Source organism: Lepidochelys kempii, chromosome 3 (genome assembly GCF_965140265.1).
Source record: "Lepidochelys kempii isolate rLepKem1 chromosome 3, rLepKem1.hap2, whole genome shotgun sequence".
Lineage (NCBI taxonomy): Eukaryota > Metazoa > Chordata > Testudines > Cheloniidae > Lepidochelys > Lepidochelys kempii.
In genome coordinates, this window is record NC_133258.1 from 129,615,084 (window position 1) to 129,633,514 (window position 18,431).

General features: G+C 43.1%; 1 protein-coding gene across 6 annotated transcripts in view; it reads right to left on the reverse strand.

The window, feature by feature from the left end:
* Positions 1-11,711: 11,711 nt before the first annotated feature.
* Positions 11,712-18,431, reverse strand: part of TRIM67 (tripartite motif containing 67) — a 60,224-nt gene continuing 53,504 nt past the window's right edge. For 4 of the 6 annotated variants that reach the window (XM_073338012.1, XM_073338010.1, XM_073338011.1 and 1 more), the window contains exon 10: positions 11,712-18,183. In XM_073338012.1, the coding sequence (XP_073194113.1) occupies positions 18,118-18,183 (66 nt within the window). In that variant the 3' untranslated portion in view covers positions 11,712-18,117. The remainder of the gene's footprint in view (positions 18,184-18,431) is intronic. The other 2 variants (XM_073338015.1, XM_073338014.1) reach the window with 2 other exon arrangements.

Genomic DNA, 18,431 nt, shown 5'->3' on the forward strand with positions numbered 1-18,431 from the left:
TCCAGTGTGACTCTTCTCTTTCTGAAGCAGGAGCATCAGCATGGGATTCCCTTCTCCCCAGGAGTGACTGTAGCCAGACACCCAGCCCCCCCCCTCTCAGACCAGCATTGCTGGGAACACAAGGGAGCCAAAACAACAGGGCACTTAACATCAATTCCAGCACAGCCTTTGAAGTTGTGAGAAGCACAGGTGTGCTGCTACAATGTGCCTCTGGGAACATATACAACGATTAGGCTCACAGCAGACAGAGAAGCTGTGACAGACATGGCTCTTAGCCCCTACTAAATAGCGTGATGCACACACCCCAACATCCTAGGTGGGAAAATATTTACCCTAATAAAAGGAATGTCCAGTAGTCAAAACTTATTGTTTCTCTCCCTTGCAAGTGTAAACTACTCTTGCGAGAGCTGGCGTCACCCAGACAGACCAGCCCCAATTTGGCATAAGAAAGGAGAAAGAGAATAAAGGAGTACAGAGGTATAAGTATGGGACCTCCAGCACCATGATTTTTTTGAGTGCTTTTCACTATCTATCTGCTGGTCAGATAAGTGACAGCCTCCCAAGGCTTCTGCAACTAAGAGGGTCCCTAAGCCTTGTCCCTTATTTGTCTTTCCGCGGAATTGAGTGACCGATCGTGGCTTGGCACCGCTGGAATCGAGAGATGCAAGGAGGGTAAGAAGCACCCACACCTGATCTCCTATCTTTAGTGTACACATATTTTGAAATAGAGCTCTATACTTTGTTTTCTTTCTTTGGGATTGTGGCTTCAGTTTTGTAACTTGTTTGTGTGTGTGTAACATCTCTACATTTAAATAAGTAGGCACTAGCAATTTTGTAACCACATGATTAGAATCTAGTTTAATAAATTTTGGTAACCATTTGTGCATAAGCCTGACTTGTTTCTCTGGTTTACTGTAAAGCAGCCAACACAATTAAAGAACCTCAGCCGTTTTGGCTATAAAGCCTGGCCATTAGGTGAGAGTACTAAGAGCCTAGCGTTGAGTTGTGCTGCCTCCACGGGACAAACTCTTGGGGCGCCTATCAGTCAATCCTGACTGCCCACTGCGAAGGAGCTCTGAGCTCTAGCAGTTAAAGTCACGGGTGTTTAGGACCTTGGGGCATCCGTCAGCCTAGCCCGGGCTGCCCGCCGCGAAGGGACAGTGCGTCCTAGCGGTTAAAGTCACGGATGGTATAAAACGGGCATAGCTGGCACCTCACCAAACATCCTTGGCCATCGGCTAACAGAAATTGGCGTCACGAACAGGATTGTGATATAGGCTGCACTACAGTAACACAATGAAACCAGTCATGATAAACACCACAGAATTCCCTGAGCTAGAGAAAAGTTTGACCCAAGAGGGATGGGGAAATCCTCTGTGGAGCAAAGAACTGCTGGAGAAATATTGGGGAAAACCAGCAGAGATCTGGCAGCATTTCTGTAACTGGAGAACTGCCTGCAAGATGAAGAAAGGGAAAGGAAAAGGTGCTTGTATATGGCTGCTTACTAACATTTGGCAAGCTGCCTGTAAGGATTATCATAGTCTGGCAATAGAATTTAATAGGCTACAACAGGAAGGGGACACACTGCGCAAGGAATGCCAGAATTTAGATACCAGAGTAAGAACACTGAATAGGGATATAGAACATCTTCAGAAAGGATTACTTCCCTTAATTGAGAAAGAAGGGATAGAACGAAGGGAAAAGCTGGAGACTAAAACACGCAGAATCAACCGGGCTAAAGTTGAGACTGCTCTCTGGCTAGACCCTGAGGAATGGGATGGAGACATTTGGGATTCAGCAGATGAGTCCCCCTCCTCTGAGGAGGAAGGTCCCTCTGAAAAATTAAGACCAGCTATCACACATCACAAATCAGAAGAATATGAGGGAAATTTGAGTGGGGCAGAGCTGGATGAAGAAGGGGATGACAATGATCCATCCACCTCTTCAAAAACAAAGAAGGGAGGTAAAAAGGGAAAAGGGAGTAAAGCTCCAACACACTTTACCAAAATTACCACCCACCAATATACTCTCATGGAGTTAAAAACAATCCAGGGAGATTTTGCTAAAAAGCCCGAGGAAGGTATAATAGAGTGGCTGGTCCGTCTCTGGGACACTGGGGGTAGATATATACGCCTGACAGCCCAAGAAACTGAGTGCCTTAACTTAGGTGCAGGAATATTCCTGGAACATTCAGAGGGGAACACCCCTAGAACACTTTGGTCTCTGGCTTGTCGATGGGCAAGAGGAATTTACCCAGCAGACCGAGATGAACCCACAGTAATGCACTGGACCAACATAGATGAGGTAAAAACAGCTCTATTAACTGTGGCTGTCATTAGCATGCTTGGCCAAAACCCTCAAGAGTTAGCCTATGAAAGTCCATGGGAGGGTCAGGTAGATGTAGATGATCTCAGACCCCTGCTTAAGGGAGCTCTGAGTAACCATAGGGCTATGGCACTGTCCCTTAGATCAGAAGCTGCAGCACATAACAGAACCTTTCGGGCACTGCTAAACCTTCTGGTGTCATACTTTAGAGAATTCGGAGACATCAGAGCACTGACAGGCAAAGCTAAGATGTGTTCCCTTCAGGGAAACAAGGGGGCACCATCTAAAGGACATAAAAACAAGCGAGAGCCAACCCAGGAGGAAAAGGAGCTTAGAGCCAAGTTGTGGAGACAATGTCTGGCTTTAGGTTATCCCAGAGATGTGATAAATGGACTGCCCACAGAGCGGCTAAAATTATTAACCACCTTTAAAAGAGCTGACTGGGAGACAACTAATGCTACTCCCGGTGCACCTCTGCAGCTCTCTCCTCCTCCCCCACCTGCAGACACCCTGTATACTCCATTGCTGCAGCAACTGCAAGAGTTACCAGAGCAGGGAAACTAGCTTGCGGGGGTCAATCTCCTCTCCTAATAAACCAGCTTAAATCCAAAGAGGAGAAAACAACAGCAAAAGACCCCCGGATACATGTAACTGTAAATGACAAACACATTATTCCTTTCTTAATGGACACAGGGGCTCAAATGTCCATGATTAAGCGAGAAAGTTTTCAGGGCTCGCCACCTACTGGCCGAAAGCAGGTACTTGTTACAGGAGTAAATGGCAGTACCATAACTTACCCATTAGTTAAGATAAAACTAGATATCCCATTGCAACCCCACCATCAGCCCCGAAAATATGAGGTGATTTTGGGCAATGCCAACATACTGGGCATGGACGTTTTAAGAGGAAAGAAGGGAGTAAAGCTCCAACACACTTTACCAAAATTACCACCCACCTGGAAGAGGAAAGCCCTCCCCACTATTCTGTAAACTTACTTAGCAGCGCGCCTACTCTCCCGCCCTCAACAGTAACAAACATAAAGCAGTATAATGTCCCAGCTGAGGCCATAAACCCTGTTACTGACCTGATCAAAGATTTGGAACAGCGAGGAATTTTAATTCTCCTGTGTGGCCCATCAAGAAACCAAATGGCGACTCACTATAGACTATGAACAGTAACACTGGACCATTAACTGCAGCAGTCCCTAGCATAACAGATATTGTAAACACCATACAAACCTGGGATAAACCCTGGCTAGCAGTATTAGATGTAAAGGACATGTTATTCATGGTCCCTTTGCAACCAGCTGACCAAGAAAGATTTGCTTTTACTTGGAGAGGTGTACAATACACTTTTACCCGAATGCCACAAGGGTTTAAACACTCACCCACTATTTGCCATGGGGCACTGGCAAAGGTCCTAGATGACCTTATACTGCCACCCAATGTACAAACTGTGCAATACATTGATGACATCTTAATAGGTGGGAAAACCTCAGAAGAGGTACAGGAGGCTATGAATCAAATCAAAGGAGCACTAGAAGCTCTTAATTTAGAGTTACCAGCTGAGAAATGCCAAGGTCCCTCCCAAGAGATAAAATTCTTAGGTACTGTATGGATGGGAGGTAGGAGGTCTGTGCCTAATGACACTGTGCAAGAGCTAAATCAGGCACCCTCCTCTGAAAGTAAAGATCAATTGAGACAGATTTTGGGAACCCTGGGGTTTTGGAGAAAACATGTACCTGGCTTTGCCATTATAGCCAGACCATTGTACAATTTGTTAAAGAAAAGTGCTGCTTGGGAATGGGCTTCTGCCCATGAGGAAGCCCTCAGGCAACTGATAGGGGAGATACACACCTATCAAGCTCTGGGTCCCATACATCCTGAAGCCCCATTCCATTTGTACCTAACTGTGGGAGCCACTGGAATGTCTTATGCTCTCTGGCAAGACAGTGACACTGCTCCCAGACAACCAATTCAGTTTGGTTCCAAGTCATGGCAAGGGTCACAGGCTAACTACACACCTTATGAGAAGGTGCTTCTGGCAGCTTACACAGCCTTGAGAGAAACTGAGGAATTAACTCAGGATAAGGACATCACAATTCACACTCCTCTTCCAATCATTAAACCTATATTGGAAGGGAAAGAGTTACCACTTGGTGTAGCACAAAAATTGACTAGCCAAAGATGGGCACTTTACATACACCACAGGGTAGGTAGTGCAGACACTGCACAAAACCCCACTATGATTCAGGAATCCCTAGGGAAAGTAGGAATGCCTGATGAATACCGCCTACCTCCACAGCAGTCTCCCATTAAGGATGCTGCCCCATTTGATCCTTCTAAGCCTGAGGGAGTATGGTTCACTGATGGCAGTGCCAGGCTGGTCAAAGGCAAATGGAAGGGAAAAGCTGCAGCAGTGCCTGCAGACACCTCTGCAGCACCCCTAACTGCTGAAATTGATGGGTCAGCACAACTTGCAGAATTGGCTGCAATTAAACTGGCCTGTGAAGCAGGAGCCACCGCAGTATATACGGACTCCTATGCGGTATGGGCAGGTGCCGCTCAGTGGATCACTAACTGGAAAAATAACCACTGGGAAATAGGAGGTAAACCAGTCTGGGGACTGGAATACTGGAAGTGGTTATATCAGCATGCCCTGCAAGAACCCCTGTCTATAGGACATGTCTCAGCTCATCAGAGGAATAATACCCCAGCTGCACAGTTAAACGATGTAGCCGATGCAGCTGCCCAGCTCTTTACCACACAAGTAGAATGGGAACGCTTATATTCATGGTTACATGATAATTTAGGACACACAGGAAGTGATGAGTTAGTGCGGCAAGCACATATCAGGGGGTGGCCTATCACCCACAGACAGGCTAGAGACCTGGTGCAAGCCTGCACTATTTGTGCTGAGACTAGAAAACATATAGCAGAAGGACAAAGGTTTGCCAGGCTAAGAGATGGAAAAACACTATGGGCAACCTGGCAGGTCGACTATGTCGGACCACTGCCCACTACAAGGCAGAGGTGGAAATACATCTTGACTGGGGTAGAAATTGTTTCAGGGATTGGTTTTGCATATCCAACCCGATTGGCAACAGGGTTGTCCACAGTTATGCGACTAAACAGCTTAACAGCAATTGTCCCAATGCCTCAAGAAATCCAATCAGATAATGGTTCGCATTTTAAGAATAAACTTGTAGGGAATGGACCCTTAACCATGGAGTCCAATGGACATTCCACCTTCCATATCGACCTCAATCTAATGGCATGGTCGAGCGCTGGAATGGGTTGCTAAAGAATCACTTGAAGCCTACTGATGGCACATGGGGAGACAGACTGGACGCAGTGGTGCAGAGATTAAACAACAGACAGACTCCTACAGGAAGTCCAATCAGCAGTGGATTCTTCCCTACAGGGAAAGCTATCTCCCCTGCCAGAACACCACTGCACAGTTCCAAGTATGCGCCCGGAGACACTGTTGTGATTAAACACCCAGCCCTGGGAACCTTTACCTGCGTTTTGTACGCCTATAAAGAGAAAGGTGTATGGAGTGCCTTAAATGCTGATAAAAGGCTAATAACCATTACAGAGGCTTGGATCGCATCCAAGACCGGCTGCCATGTGATTTATTGCAGGAATGGTCCCATGGTTCCGAGCAACCTGCCAGCTAACCTGTCAGCAAAATGGACCATGCAGCAGACCTGTTTGATCACTAGAGACTACTATGGACTGTTGATATATTTGCCATTACGTATAATAGCAGGTGTAACTTTTGCTTTTGGTTTTAAAATAAGTTTTTTAGCTAGAACATGACCCACCAGAGATATATTCCTGCAAGCCCTCATGATCCTTCTGTTGGCTCCAGTCACCTTGGCAATACCAGAACATCCTCTTCGGGGAGCAATCCAAACCATCGCCTCAGCTGCTGGTGCTACAAATTGCTGGATGTGCACCTTGCTAAATTCAACCAATGGACTGGGAATTGAATTTGTACCACTCAGCCTAAATGATTGGTGGAACAAAAGCGACATCTTTTGGTGGGGACCAGCATGGTACACCAACAACCCTCGCATTGACTCGGGGGGGGGGGCGGGACGACAATGGCATCGCACTGTTTGGGGATGGCCTGTGGAATATGTAACGGGATCATCTAAAGAAGTATACCCTATTTCTTTTGAAACTCAGGGTGACATACAAATGGGTAGTCTAGATAAGCAGCAATGTGCCCATACAATTGTATTTGATAAAAGAAGTGGGGATTGGACTACCTACCCACCCATGAATGACAAAAGGACTTTAAAATGTTGGAAAGGTCCCATCAACGGCACACTTGAACATAGACCCCTTTTTAGAATATATAATGCCACAATTGTTCCCCTGAATATGAGTAGATACCCTGAAAGCAGAGATTGGTATGACCAATCACTGTTCTTTATTCCCAGTTCCGGACACATTTATAACCCATTGCTAATCAAATCTATTAACTCCTTATTAGATCAGTGGCTGAGAATGGACAAACCTCATGGATGCAATGGTTAGCTCAACACTTCGGATTTTCCCTCTCCCCGTTTTTACATTCGGTTGTAAATACTGTTTTAACCATTTTAATTATTGTAATTGTTTTTTGTGTAACTTTATGTATTATGAAGCGTTTGATTCAAACTGCTCTTTCCTCCACACAAATCAGATACCTAGAGCTAAAAAGGGATCCTAACCAATTCCGCGAACCCTCATCCTCTAATTTGTTTGTTGGGTATTTCTAGATTTCCCCAAGGAGGGCAAGAGGTGCTGGCATCACCACCACCTTGCAATCTGGGATGTAGTGTGGTGCATCGGGGGTGGAATGTAGCCAGACAGCCAGCCCCCCCCTCAGACCAGCATTGCTGGGAACACAAGGGAGCCAAAACAACAGGGCACTTAACATCAATTCCAGCACAGCCTTTGAAGCTGTGAGAAGCACAGGTGTGCTGCTACAATGTGCCTCTGGGAGCAGATACAATGATTAAGCTCACAGCAGGCAGAGGCCCTGTGACAGACATGGCTCTTAGCCCCTACTAAATAGCGTGATGCACACACCCCAACATCCTAGGTGGGAAAATATTTACCCTAATAAAAGGAATGTCCAGTAGTCAAAACTTATTGTTTCTCTCCCTTGCAAGCGTAAACTACTCTTGCGAGAGCTGGCGTTGCCCAGACAGACCAGCCCCAATTTGGCATAAGAAAGGAGAAAGAGAATAAAGGAGTACAGAGCTATAAGTATGGGACCTCCAGCACCATGATTTTTGAGTGCTTTTCACTATCTATCTGCTGGTCAGATAAGTGACAGCCTCCCAAGGCTTCTGCAGCTAAGAGGGTCCCTAAGCCTTGTCCCTTATTCGTCTTTCCGTGGAATTGAGTGACCGATCGTGGCTTGGCACCGCTGGAATCGAGAGATGCAAGGAGGGTAAGAAGCACCCACACCTGATCTCCTATCTTTAGTGTACACATATTTTGAAATAGAGCTCTATACTTTGTTTTCTTTCTTTGGGATTGTGGCTTCAGTTTTGTAACTTGTTTGTGTGCGTAACATCTCTACATTTAAATAAGTAGGCACTAGCAATTTTGTAACCACATGATTAGAATCTAGTTTAATAAATTTTGGTAACCATTTGTGCATAAGCCTGACTTGTTTTCTCTGGTTTACTGTAAAGCAGCCAACACAATTAAAGAACCTCAGCCGTTTTGGCTATAAAGCCTGGCCATTAGGTGAGAGTACTAAGAGCCTAGCGTTGAGTTGTGCCGCCTCCACGGGACAAACTCTTGGGGCGCCTGTCAGTCAATCCTGACTGCCCGCTGCGAAGGAGCTCTGAGCTCTAGCAGTTAAAGTCACGGGTGTTTAGGACCTTGGGGCATCCGTCAGCCTAGCCCGGGCTGCCCGCCGTGAAGGGACAGTGCGTCCTAGCGGTTAAAGTCACGGATGGTATAAAACGGGCATAGCTGGCACCTCACCAAACATCCTTGGCCATCGGCTAACAGTGGCGTTGTATGTTGTCCTCTCCTCAGCAGAGGCAGAAGGGGTGCACCCACTTCTGCCTCCCCACAGAAAGGACAGCAGCTGGGCTCCCCAGTACTTCATCCCAACAGCCAGGGCATATTTATTAAGGGGTTGTCCTCTGCAGGGGTGGTGTTGGGACAGTCCCCCAAAGTAGGCTCTTGGCTTTAATGCCCCATTGGAACACAAGGGGCAGTTCATACCTCTTGTAGCTACTGCTTAGGGTTCTCAACTAACTCAGGCAAACATAAGAATGGCCATACTGGGTCAGACCAAAGGTCCATCTAGTGCAGTATCCTGTCTTCTGACAGTGGCCAATGCCAGGTGCCCCAGAGGGAATGAACAGAACAGGTAATCATCAACTGATCCATCCCGTCACGCATTTCCCAGCTTCTGGCAAACAGAAGCTAGGGACACTATCCCTGCCCATTCTGGCTAATAGCTATTGATGGACCTATCCTCCATGAATTTATCTAGTTCTTTTTTGAAACTCTGTTATAGTCTTGGCCTTCACAACATCCTCTGGCAAAGAGTTCCACAGATTGACTGTACATTGTGAGAAGAGCATCACTGCATTAGTTACTCTGTTCATGTTTTCAAGGGCTATTTTGCAACCCTAAGGGCTAGAAACTTTTTCTTTTTTTATTTTAAAATGAGAGTTCTGATGCTAACAATTGCCTGACTTCTGAGGTGGGGGTCACAGGCACATGCTTATGCTTTAATCAAACCCTGCACAGTCCTTGAGCAGTAATTTCTTTAGCCAGTTTCACCACCATTCTAAACAAAGGCTAAATTGCATATCTGTTTGGACTAACTTGGGTATGCAGCAAATGAGTCGTTTTTGCATATTGAGCATTGTCCACTGAGCATGCTTGGTAGAAAATGTTAAATTGACATTATATGCTGAGATGAGTTCACTGCAGAGCCACGTGCTCGTGTTTCAAAACTGGTTAAGGCAGCAGTTGGGTTTCGCTTCCCTGCTACGTTATAACTTGAATTTTCACATTCACTGCCAAACGCCCCAGCCCACTTCTTCTCTGCTCCACCTTTGAGTTAAGGTAGCTCAAGCTTTTTTCCTTGGCTTCAGTTGCTTAGATCCCTTGAACTTTATGGATGCTTAGACCCTAGTGAGCTTAGGAAGCTTATAGGGGTGGAGCCATCTTAAAATTTATGCAGGAGCAAAGCTTCAGTTATACGGAGCTCCTAACCTTTGCAGAACTGGAGTGCAGACCTTGTGGGATCTGTTAAGGAGCTGGGCAGCAGGGATGCAACTTTTTTTCTTTATATAATCCCTCTCCTCCCTACAGAAAAAACCCTAGAAAATTAAGTGCCAAAACCAACAATGTTATAGTTGCTCATAAAAGCATTACACTCAGGAAATGCAAAAGGTTGAACACACAAGCCTAATTCTTCCTCTTGTATTATGACCGAAAGCTCTCATATACTCATACTGTTTGTCAGTATAACGTTTCAACAGCAACTCTTCAGGTAGTTATATTTCACATATGTAGAACTTGGTGTTTTTGGTTAAATACAGTATGTAGTTTTAATTGCTGTTAAGTAAAAATGGTGAAACTTATGTAATGCGCAATGCCACCGAGTAAACATTGCTGTGAAACCTTAACTTTTTTATGCATTTCATATTGTATTGAGAAAACATGTAACTAATGCACGGATGCAAGGGGGCAGTGGGTGGTTGCATGTTCATCCTGTACTTTGCATGTAATGTTGTAGCTATGTCGGTCTTAGGATATTAGACAAAGAGGAGGTAATTTCTTTTATTGGACCAACTTCTGTTGGTGAGAGAGAAGCTTCCGAGCTACACAGAGCACTTCTTGACTTGAAGAAGAGCTCTGTGTAAACTCAAAAGCTTGTGTCTCTCACCAACAGACGCTGGTCCAATAAAAGAGATTACCTCACCTGTCCTTTGTCATATGCTGACTTGAATGTTTCACTGTGCAACTTGAACAGTGCATTTATTGTTTTCTTTGATTTCCTATATGGCTGTAATTTTCAAACTGTATGTATGGCAGGGGGTGGGGTAGGCTCTTGCAATGGAACAGCAATAGAGACAGTGTTGGTGGTAGAAAACACAATATGTGAGCGGTGTACAACCAGTACTGACCGGACTAGTAGCAAAAGAAAGGTGATAACTTATTTTATTCTGCCTTCTTCCTGGGTGAGGGAGGGGGAATCTCTGCATCCTGCTAGAATTGAGAGGTTCCCTTTCCTTAACTGCTCTACCTTACAGCCCTCACATCCTAACCACAAGCTCTCTGACAATCCCCAGAAAGGCTGCAGCCATCACTACTGAGTCTTCCCTCTTCCAACACCTGTTTCTTCCCCACCCACCTTTTGCTAGCCTGTGGAGCCAGGGAGTGGGGCATCAAACCTAGGTCTCCTACAGAACACTACGCCGATGCTGTGATTACCCCGTCTTTATGCTTGAGTCCAGCCACCATCTCCTGCCAAGGTGTTCCCACCAGAGCTCGTTGCTTAATAATATTAATAACTGTGGAAGCCTCACAAGCAATGTGAGGTACTTTCCTTTCCCCAGGGGCTAAGTTTGCTGCCTCCACAGCATTTCTCAGTCCCTTGCTGGCCTGAATATGCAGTTTCATGTACTTTATATGTGGTTGCAGGCTTAGTACACCCTACAGTATAAACCACTTCTCTTCTTAAGGAACTGTACAGTTCCTGCACACACAAGACCTCTTGCATGCACTAGGACTTCTGTAGAGCCCAAAGGTGTTAAGAACATAAGCATGGCCATACTGTGTCAGATCAAAGGCATGGCCATACTGTGTCATCCAGTGCAGTATTCTGTCTTCTGACAGTGGCCAATACCAGGTGCTTCAGAGGGAGTGAATAGAACAGGTAATCAAATGATCCATCCCCTGTCTTCCATTCCCAGCTTCTGGCAATCAGGTCACCTACTTTCATAGTATTACAATTACTATTGTACCCTGCCTATTTCAATAATTTATTTGAGAAATTCTGGAGAGTAGGAAACCATCCAAAAGTCTTAGCCATAGACTGAGCTAAATAACATGTTTGAATACACTTCACAAATGTTCAATGCAAACCATACAAAAATACACAGCTGACTGGAGGATTCATTCCCTGCCTTGGAAGTTAATAAGCGTTCTAAACCAGGAAATGAATAATTGTGTGATGAAGATGAATTTCCTCAGCTTTCCCCTATCATTAAATCAGCAGGTTCTTCTGCTAACTTTCCCAAATTGTTGGTTGCATTGTACGAGTGCAACTTGAACTTTATAACAGCCATTTATCTGTAACAGTAAACCAGGCACCATCAATGAATTTGTTGGCAGTGTATTAAGAATTTATTTAAAAACTGTAAAACAGCATAAACTCATACGTCACGTTTTCCAAAAAGGATATTAATACAGTCAGACTTAGACCAAAAGACAAAAAAAGTTTTGTTTCCAGTTCAAAAAATACAAACTTTTGCTACAGGTACAAAATTATAAAAAGTTTATTTTTTCCTCTTGATCTGGTGATGTACATATACAGAAGTGATGTATATTCCACCAGCTACAATTGATGGAAACTATGGGAAATTATAAAAGTAAAAATGTCATGCCTAGGAAGAAAACAGGAAACAAGTTTGGTCTTTTATTTAACCAGATGTGAACACTATGTTATTTTGTTCCTTTGTACTTTTTTTTGCCAACATTTAAATTAATGTCTTTCATGCTTCATATCACAATTGGAGAAAAAACAGCAGTCCTACCTCATGCATTAATTCTAACATTTCATCACATTGTGTCTCCTGGCTGTGCTTCATTTATTAGTTAGAAAGCTTTATATTTTTATTGACAGCATTTATGCAATGGTGTATTGGGTTAACATCATGATTTCTGTATTGAGAGAGTGCAGTCTGGACCCATAAATGTTTACATACAGATCCACTATATAAAACTGGAGATTCTCCAAGTGGCATGGAATTTAGTTTTGCATCTTGTTTTACTTGGATTTGCTTGCAGTAGTATAGCTGTCAGATGAGCTCATTTGACCCAGAAATGCTACTGAACACCTGTTTCAGTAAAAAACACATCCATTTTCTATATTGTGCAAGGATGCAGAAGCCCTGGGACATCTATTCTCTGTGGTTTGCATGGGCTTCTGCACCTAAGAAGCCTGTATGTATTTTAAACAGATTTGTGCTTGAAGTTCCCCTTCTGTTTCATGTGGATAACCAGCATTACTGGTCAGAGGAATTCCAAACAAGTGCTGTCAATAAAAATGAGAAACAGCTCATTTCCTTTAAAACAAAACAAAAAGACAGAGAATCTTATTTTCAGTGACCAGTGAGGTCTTTTACATGTGAACATATAATTTTGTAATGTTTGATATATTACTTTAACCTGCTGAAGGACTCACTGAGTTTGTAATCTCTCTTCCATCAATGAGCTGGCCAAGATGTTTTATCACTACTCTACAGCAAGGTTAATGCTTTGCTTTGCTATTAAAAAGGACACTGCAAAGGTGGCAAAGCCTGAGATTAGGCCTAACAGTTTTGCTTTATTAACTATCTGTTTTGGAATGCAGGACTCCAGTACTTTTCAGCATTTTACCTTCTCATGGGACCAGGTAGGCATAGCAGATCTGTAGTCTGGTAAACACCCCTAGATCATAATCTCAGACACAGTCCCTTGCATTTGTTTGTGGTGGATTAGCCTTGATCTTATCTCTTTAACCTTGTTTATTCAATATTATCCTTATTAAAGTAAGAAGGCAAAAAAACTGTATATCACATTTCTTCTTGCTCTATAACGTCTAAGAAACTAGGGTATCTTTTTTAATTAGACTTTAAAAAAAAAAAAACCACCAAACAAACCTCACAACACCTACAGTACTACAACAGATTACCAGCCAAAAACCAACTACAGCAATACATTACAATGTTCCTATTTACAATATGATGGAATATTATGTATATGATAAATTACATTAATACTTTTCCTCTTAAACTCTGATATACGTAATCATGAATTTTTTCTTTCATTCCAATATAAGTACATTTGTCCTCTATAGCTCTCTTTAATTATATAGGCTATAATGGGAGACGACACTGGTTTCACCTGTCTTTTCTAAATTTAAGAAGCCAAATTGCACTACAAATTCTGGATAAATCACAGCTCTCTTCACTATCATTTACATTTTAAAGATATATATTATGTGCTTTCTGTGTACCTTTTATAATGAGAAATAACAAGGGATTGTCTGACAGGCCCACATCCAAACTGATCAGGTTGTAGTAACACTTTTGTGTGCGCTTCTTTTGAACTGATCTGATTAAAAGAAGCCAATAGTGGGTGCATAGGTCTACAACAGTGACAATGGTGTGTGGCCCTGTAGAGCTGGTACCCAAAGAGGTTCTGGGGGTAGTGGAGGGGAAAAGAGTATGGTCCTGAGGTGAAATTCCCCATTCTCCTCTCCCTCCACTTTCTACAGCCGCACAAGTTTTCTAATCTGTTTTACTGAACATATAGGGGAAATCTGTAGAGGAAAGAACTGAGAGGAAGGTTTACAAGGGGTAATGTTCTGGATCACACAGCAGTATGATGGAAATCAAGGAACCCTCATTATTCTCTAAACAGTAGTGTTTTTCTTTCACAGTGGTAGAGACAATCCAGGTGTGTGGGTTCAGGAGTCAATGCCTTAATTTTTTTTAATTTAAACAGAATTTAAACTCTCCGAGGTCAAGATTTTTTAACTCTGTAAATCAGTTTACTCCTGTCTTGTGGAGTCTGCACCCAGGCAGGCAAACTGTAATAGGTAAGATTTATTCCAATGCCTAAGGCCTTGCTCACCCTCACCTGGGATAATCTGTCCCAGGGGAGTAGAGGAAACTCCATGAGAGAACTTTTATGCTTGTCCAGCTAGCCAGGAGGCAGAGTTTCACACACACACAAGAAGCTGGAAGCTCAATCTCCCATGATCCCCAGAGATCGACACAGATCTCAAGGAAGCAAGGGGCATCCCAAACGGACTCCCTTGTCCCTGCTCTACCATCCAGCCCCATTGGTCCTTCCTGGCCCATCAACAGCCCAACTTCTGCGAGAACCATACTCCCATGGGCTTCCTGCTAAAGAAGGGGTTGGGGGTAGTGGCAATATGAGTTAATTCAGCGAAAGACTGTTTTACTTTTAAATTGTAGGCCCCACAGCTTGTGTGAGGAGAAGCTGGAGGAGCCCCTGAAGGCCTGCAGAGCTGCAGCCCCAAGGAGGTGCTTGGGGGAAGTGGAAGGGAAAGGAATATGCACCTGAGGTGAGATTGCTCTTCCTCCCCCGACTTTCTACAGACACAGGCTCCCCTCTGTGCACAGATGTTGAATAGAGGAACACAGAGCCGGCAGGGCTTTGTGGATGGAAGGGCCTTGTGTTAGTGATCTACAGTGGAGTGAATTACTTCCAGCCTAAACAGAGGAGTTAATTGCTTTCATTCCTCATGCAGTGCTGGTCTTAAAGGGACAAATTTTGCCCTCACATACACACATGAGATTCCCACTAAAGTCCATGGGAGCTCTGCATGTGTATTCAAATGCAGAACTAGTCTCATAGTCTGTTTCTAATTATTTTTTCATTACCCCATTAGACAAGCTACCAAAATGCATGCAGCTTAAGTCATTAAAATTTTCTTCATAAGGGCAACTTGGTCTAGTTTCAAATATAAGTCCTTAAAATAAACACATACGCAACCAAAAATAGACTCATCCTCTATAGACTTAGTCTAATTAAAATTGACAATGTTAATACAGGATATATGTTTCTAACTGCTCCATTTTGCAGTTTCTCTAGGTTGGAAGGGAACTGCAGTTTAAACTAGTCTGCATCACACTTTTACCAGTGCTGGAATATGTAGAGAACAGCAATGGAGAGGTCCATGTGTTTCTGCACAAATTTGGAGCCTGCCCCACCACATTTCATTAGCTCTTTGAAACCTGTAACAGTCTGTATTTTTCATTAATAAAAAGAAAAATAAACTTCAACTGCAACCTGCACCCTGAGGAGTGACACACAAGGAATGATACAGAAGCACTTATGAAAAACAAAAACAACATAGATATCAAAAGCAATTCCAAAACCCTTTCAGAATTCACTTTAAACATCTGGCAGTGGTTGTGGATTGGAAGGATTTAAATTCATGTGAATTTTACTTCACAGATATTCGGAGTAAAGATAAAAGTTCAGTCCTTATACCCTATACAAGCAGTGCTCTTGTTTTTAATAAGAAAAGTAAAAGTGGAGTGCTTTCTCGTATCAAAAATTGTCACCGGATGTTACGTAGTATAAAAATCCATATGCAACTTAAAACACATCATTCCCATGTGCTGCTCTGTAAAGCTGTACTCAAAGCCAAGGCTACTGTTACAACTTCTGTGTTAGCAGAAGACAACTTTACAGCGAGCACACACAAGAGGAAATTCAGGGTCCTGTAGCATTCTAGCTGAGGTAGGCTTAAAACAGACCCACTGAATTAAAAAATCCTGCACAGGGTCAGATGATATTTAAAAACAACAGACAAAAAAAAACCAAAAAACAGTTGGTCTCTGTTAAACGTTTAACAAACTGAAATTAGTACACCACAGTTATTTCCGTGTCTGAAAATGCACTAATAGAATATATAGCTGTCCTGGAGGAAAGTATATCTGCTCTTCCACTTAACAGTTTGAGGGGTGTTTTTTTGTTTTTTTTTCTGTTATGCTTTCTAGTTCAGTTGTGATATAAAAGAAGCTACATTTCTGTTCTGTAAAAGGGGAGGCTGGGTAAAGCGAATGGGTGGCAATAAGCATCCTGCACAGATGGTTATAGATTACTTTTAACTTACTACTTCATTCTGGCTTGCTCTAATACCCCATTTTTCATCCCTCCCCAATGGCTGTTCATTATGATGGCATCTTTCCTGTAACCAGAAGTGCAAGACCCTCTGTCACATTGGAATCTGCCATCACTTGGTATTACCTGTAGTGGGGAATGCACTTAAGCTGGAGATCATACATGCGCCCGCAGCAATGTGCCTTATTTCCAGCATCCCATCCATGAAGAGCTCCTTGGATAGACCTGTGCCTAAAGTTTTACACAAGGCAGTGAGCTGGTTTAAAAATTACTTTTCAGGTTTACTGACCACACAACATATTAAAATCTGTGTGCCATTATATATATATAAAGGGCATGGTCATACACATGTGTATGTGTACGGATATGTGTGCGTGTAGGAAGCATGATTACAAAGGAAATAGTATAACAATAGTATGCAGCGGGCTCTGGTGTTTCTGTCTATTAGCACCACGTTTAGGCTGGATCATGAGGGCAGAGTTCTAGGTGCAGTGTCATGATGCAATCTGTTGGGACTGGCTACTATAAATTAACTCAGTTAACCACTCTTCCCTCAGCAAAATACACACATGCACACATTATTTTGTTGCGAGAGAGAAAGCAGTAAATATTTTGATTTTCAATTTCTGACTGCATGCTGGCAAAGGTGCTGCCTAGTTTTGCCATGGATTGAAACCGTCAGTAGCCAATCAGTCACTTACTTTTGTGGACGCCATTTGACAAGGCGTCTCATTTTCATATGTTTCAGATGACCACAAAATTCCTGAGGTGCAGGACAAAGTCAAAACCTACCAGATTCTTAGGCCCCAGTTCAGCAAAGCATTTGAGCATGTGCTTAAGTGCTTTGCTGGATCAGGGCCTTAATTAGTTCATCCCAGCTGAGTAGAAAATTAAGACCTTTGATCCCAAGAGATGTTGCCCATCCACAACTCCCAGTGAAATCTACGGGCACTGCAGGTGCTCAGCACCTACCAGGATCAAGGCTATCACTCCTCTTCCCAACACAGTCTATTTTGTGTATACCATTTTCAAAGAAACATCTGTGATTTCACTGGACTCTCCTCTGCTCCCTTTTCAGAAGACGATTGTTGCAGGTAACTGAAATGAGTTCTCCCATTTGTGAGACCAAAAGCCACTGCAGTCACACTGAAATGAGAAGCACTAAGGTTTACTGAGCAGTTTTAACCCTCACTAGGTATATATCCTAGTGCTAACTAAAATGAGCACTAATTTTGTATAAAAGTACCTAGGGCCTAATCTTGTTGCCACTGAAGTCAGTGGGAGCATAATTCATAAATGCATTTGAGGTCAGAAGGGACCATTATGATCACATAGTCTGACCTCCTGCATAACACAGGGCAATGAATCTCTCCCAGTAATTTCTGCTTCAAGCCCATAACTTCTGTTTGAACTATAGCATAGCTATTAAAAGATAACCAGTCTTGATTTAAAGAACTCAAGTGATGGAGAATCCATCACCTCCCTAGATAAATTATTCTAATGGTTAATTGCCCTCACTATTAATCATCCATTCACAATAATCATGTGAAGCGCAGATCCAATTATGAAAGGGAAAATGTGCTCATTTTAGCTGTCACTATGTGTCTGTAGTGTGCTGTATATATGTGCTTTTGTACTAAAATGCAGGAATGCACACCTATTGTAATAAAACACCCCATTCTAGAAGCATTCTTGTTACCAGTGTAAAACTAAAAATGGATGTGGATTAATATTAATTATCAGATCACACAGTGCTAATTAGCAATGTTCTGCATAAGTGTTAGTCTAATTTAGGGATGACACTGCTTTTCTACTGACAGCGAATAATGACAAATTGTATTTAGAAAGATTACAAAATCCAGCATAGGGTTAGGCAGCAGGAGCTCAGTTAGTTACTGGGCAGCTTTGGCTGTCTTACACTCTGTGGTACTTCCAGTCCTGTGTGCAGAGTCACCTGTGCAGAAAAGAAATAACTGCTTAGTTAAAATACAAAGTGGGTCATCCTTAGTATAGAGAGTTTGTGAAGGCCAAGAATATGTGGTTAATGGTGAAAAGCTAATGTCACCAGGGGAGGACCAACGTACAAATGATTCTTCCCCTGAGGTCAGGTCTACACTACAAACTTACATTGGTATAACTACGTCGCTCAGGGGGGTGAACAATCCACGAAGTAAACAGAGCGTCTCCCGCCGCCATAGCTAC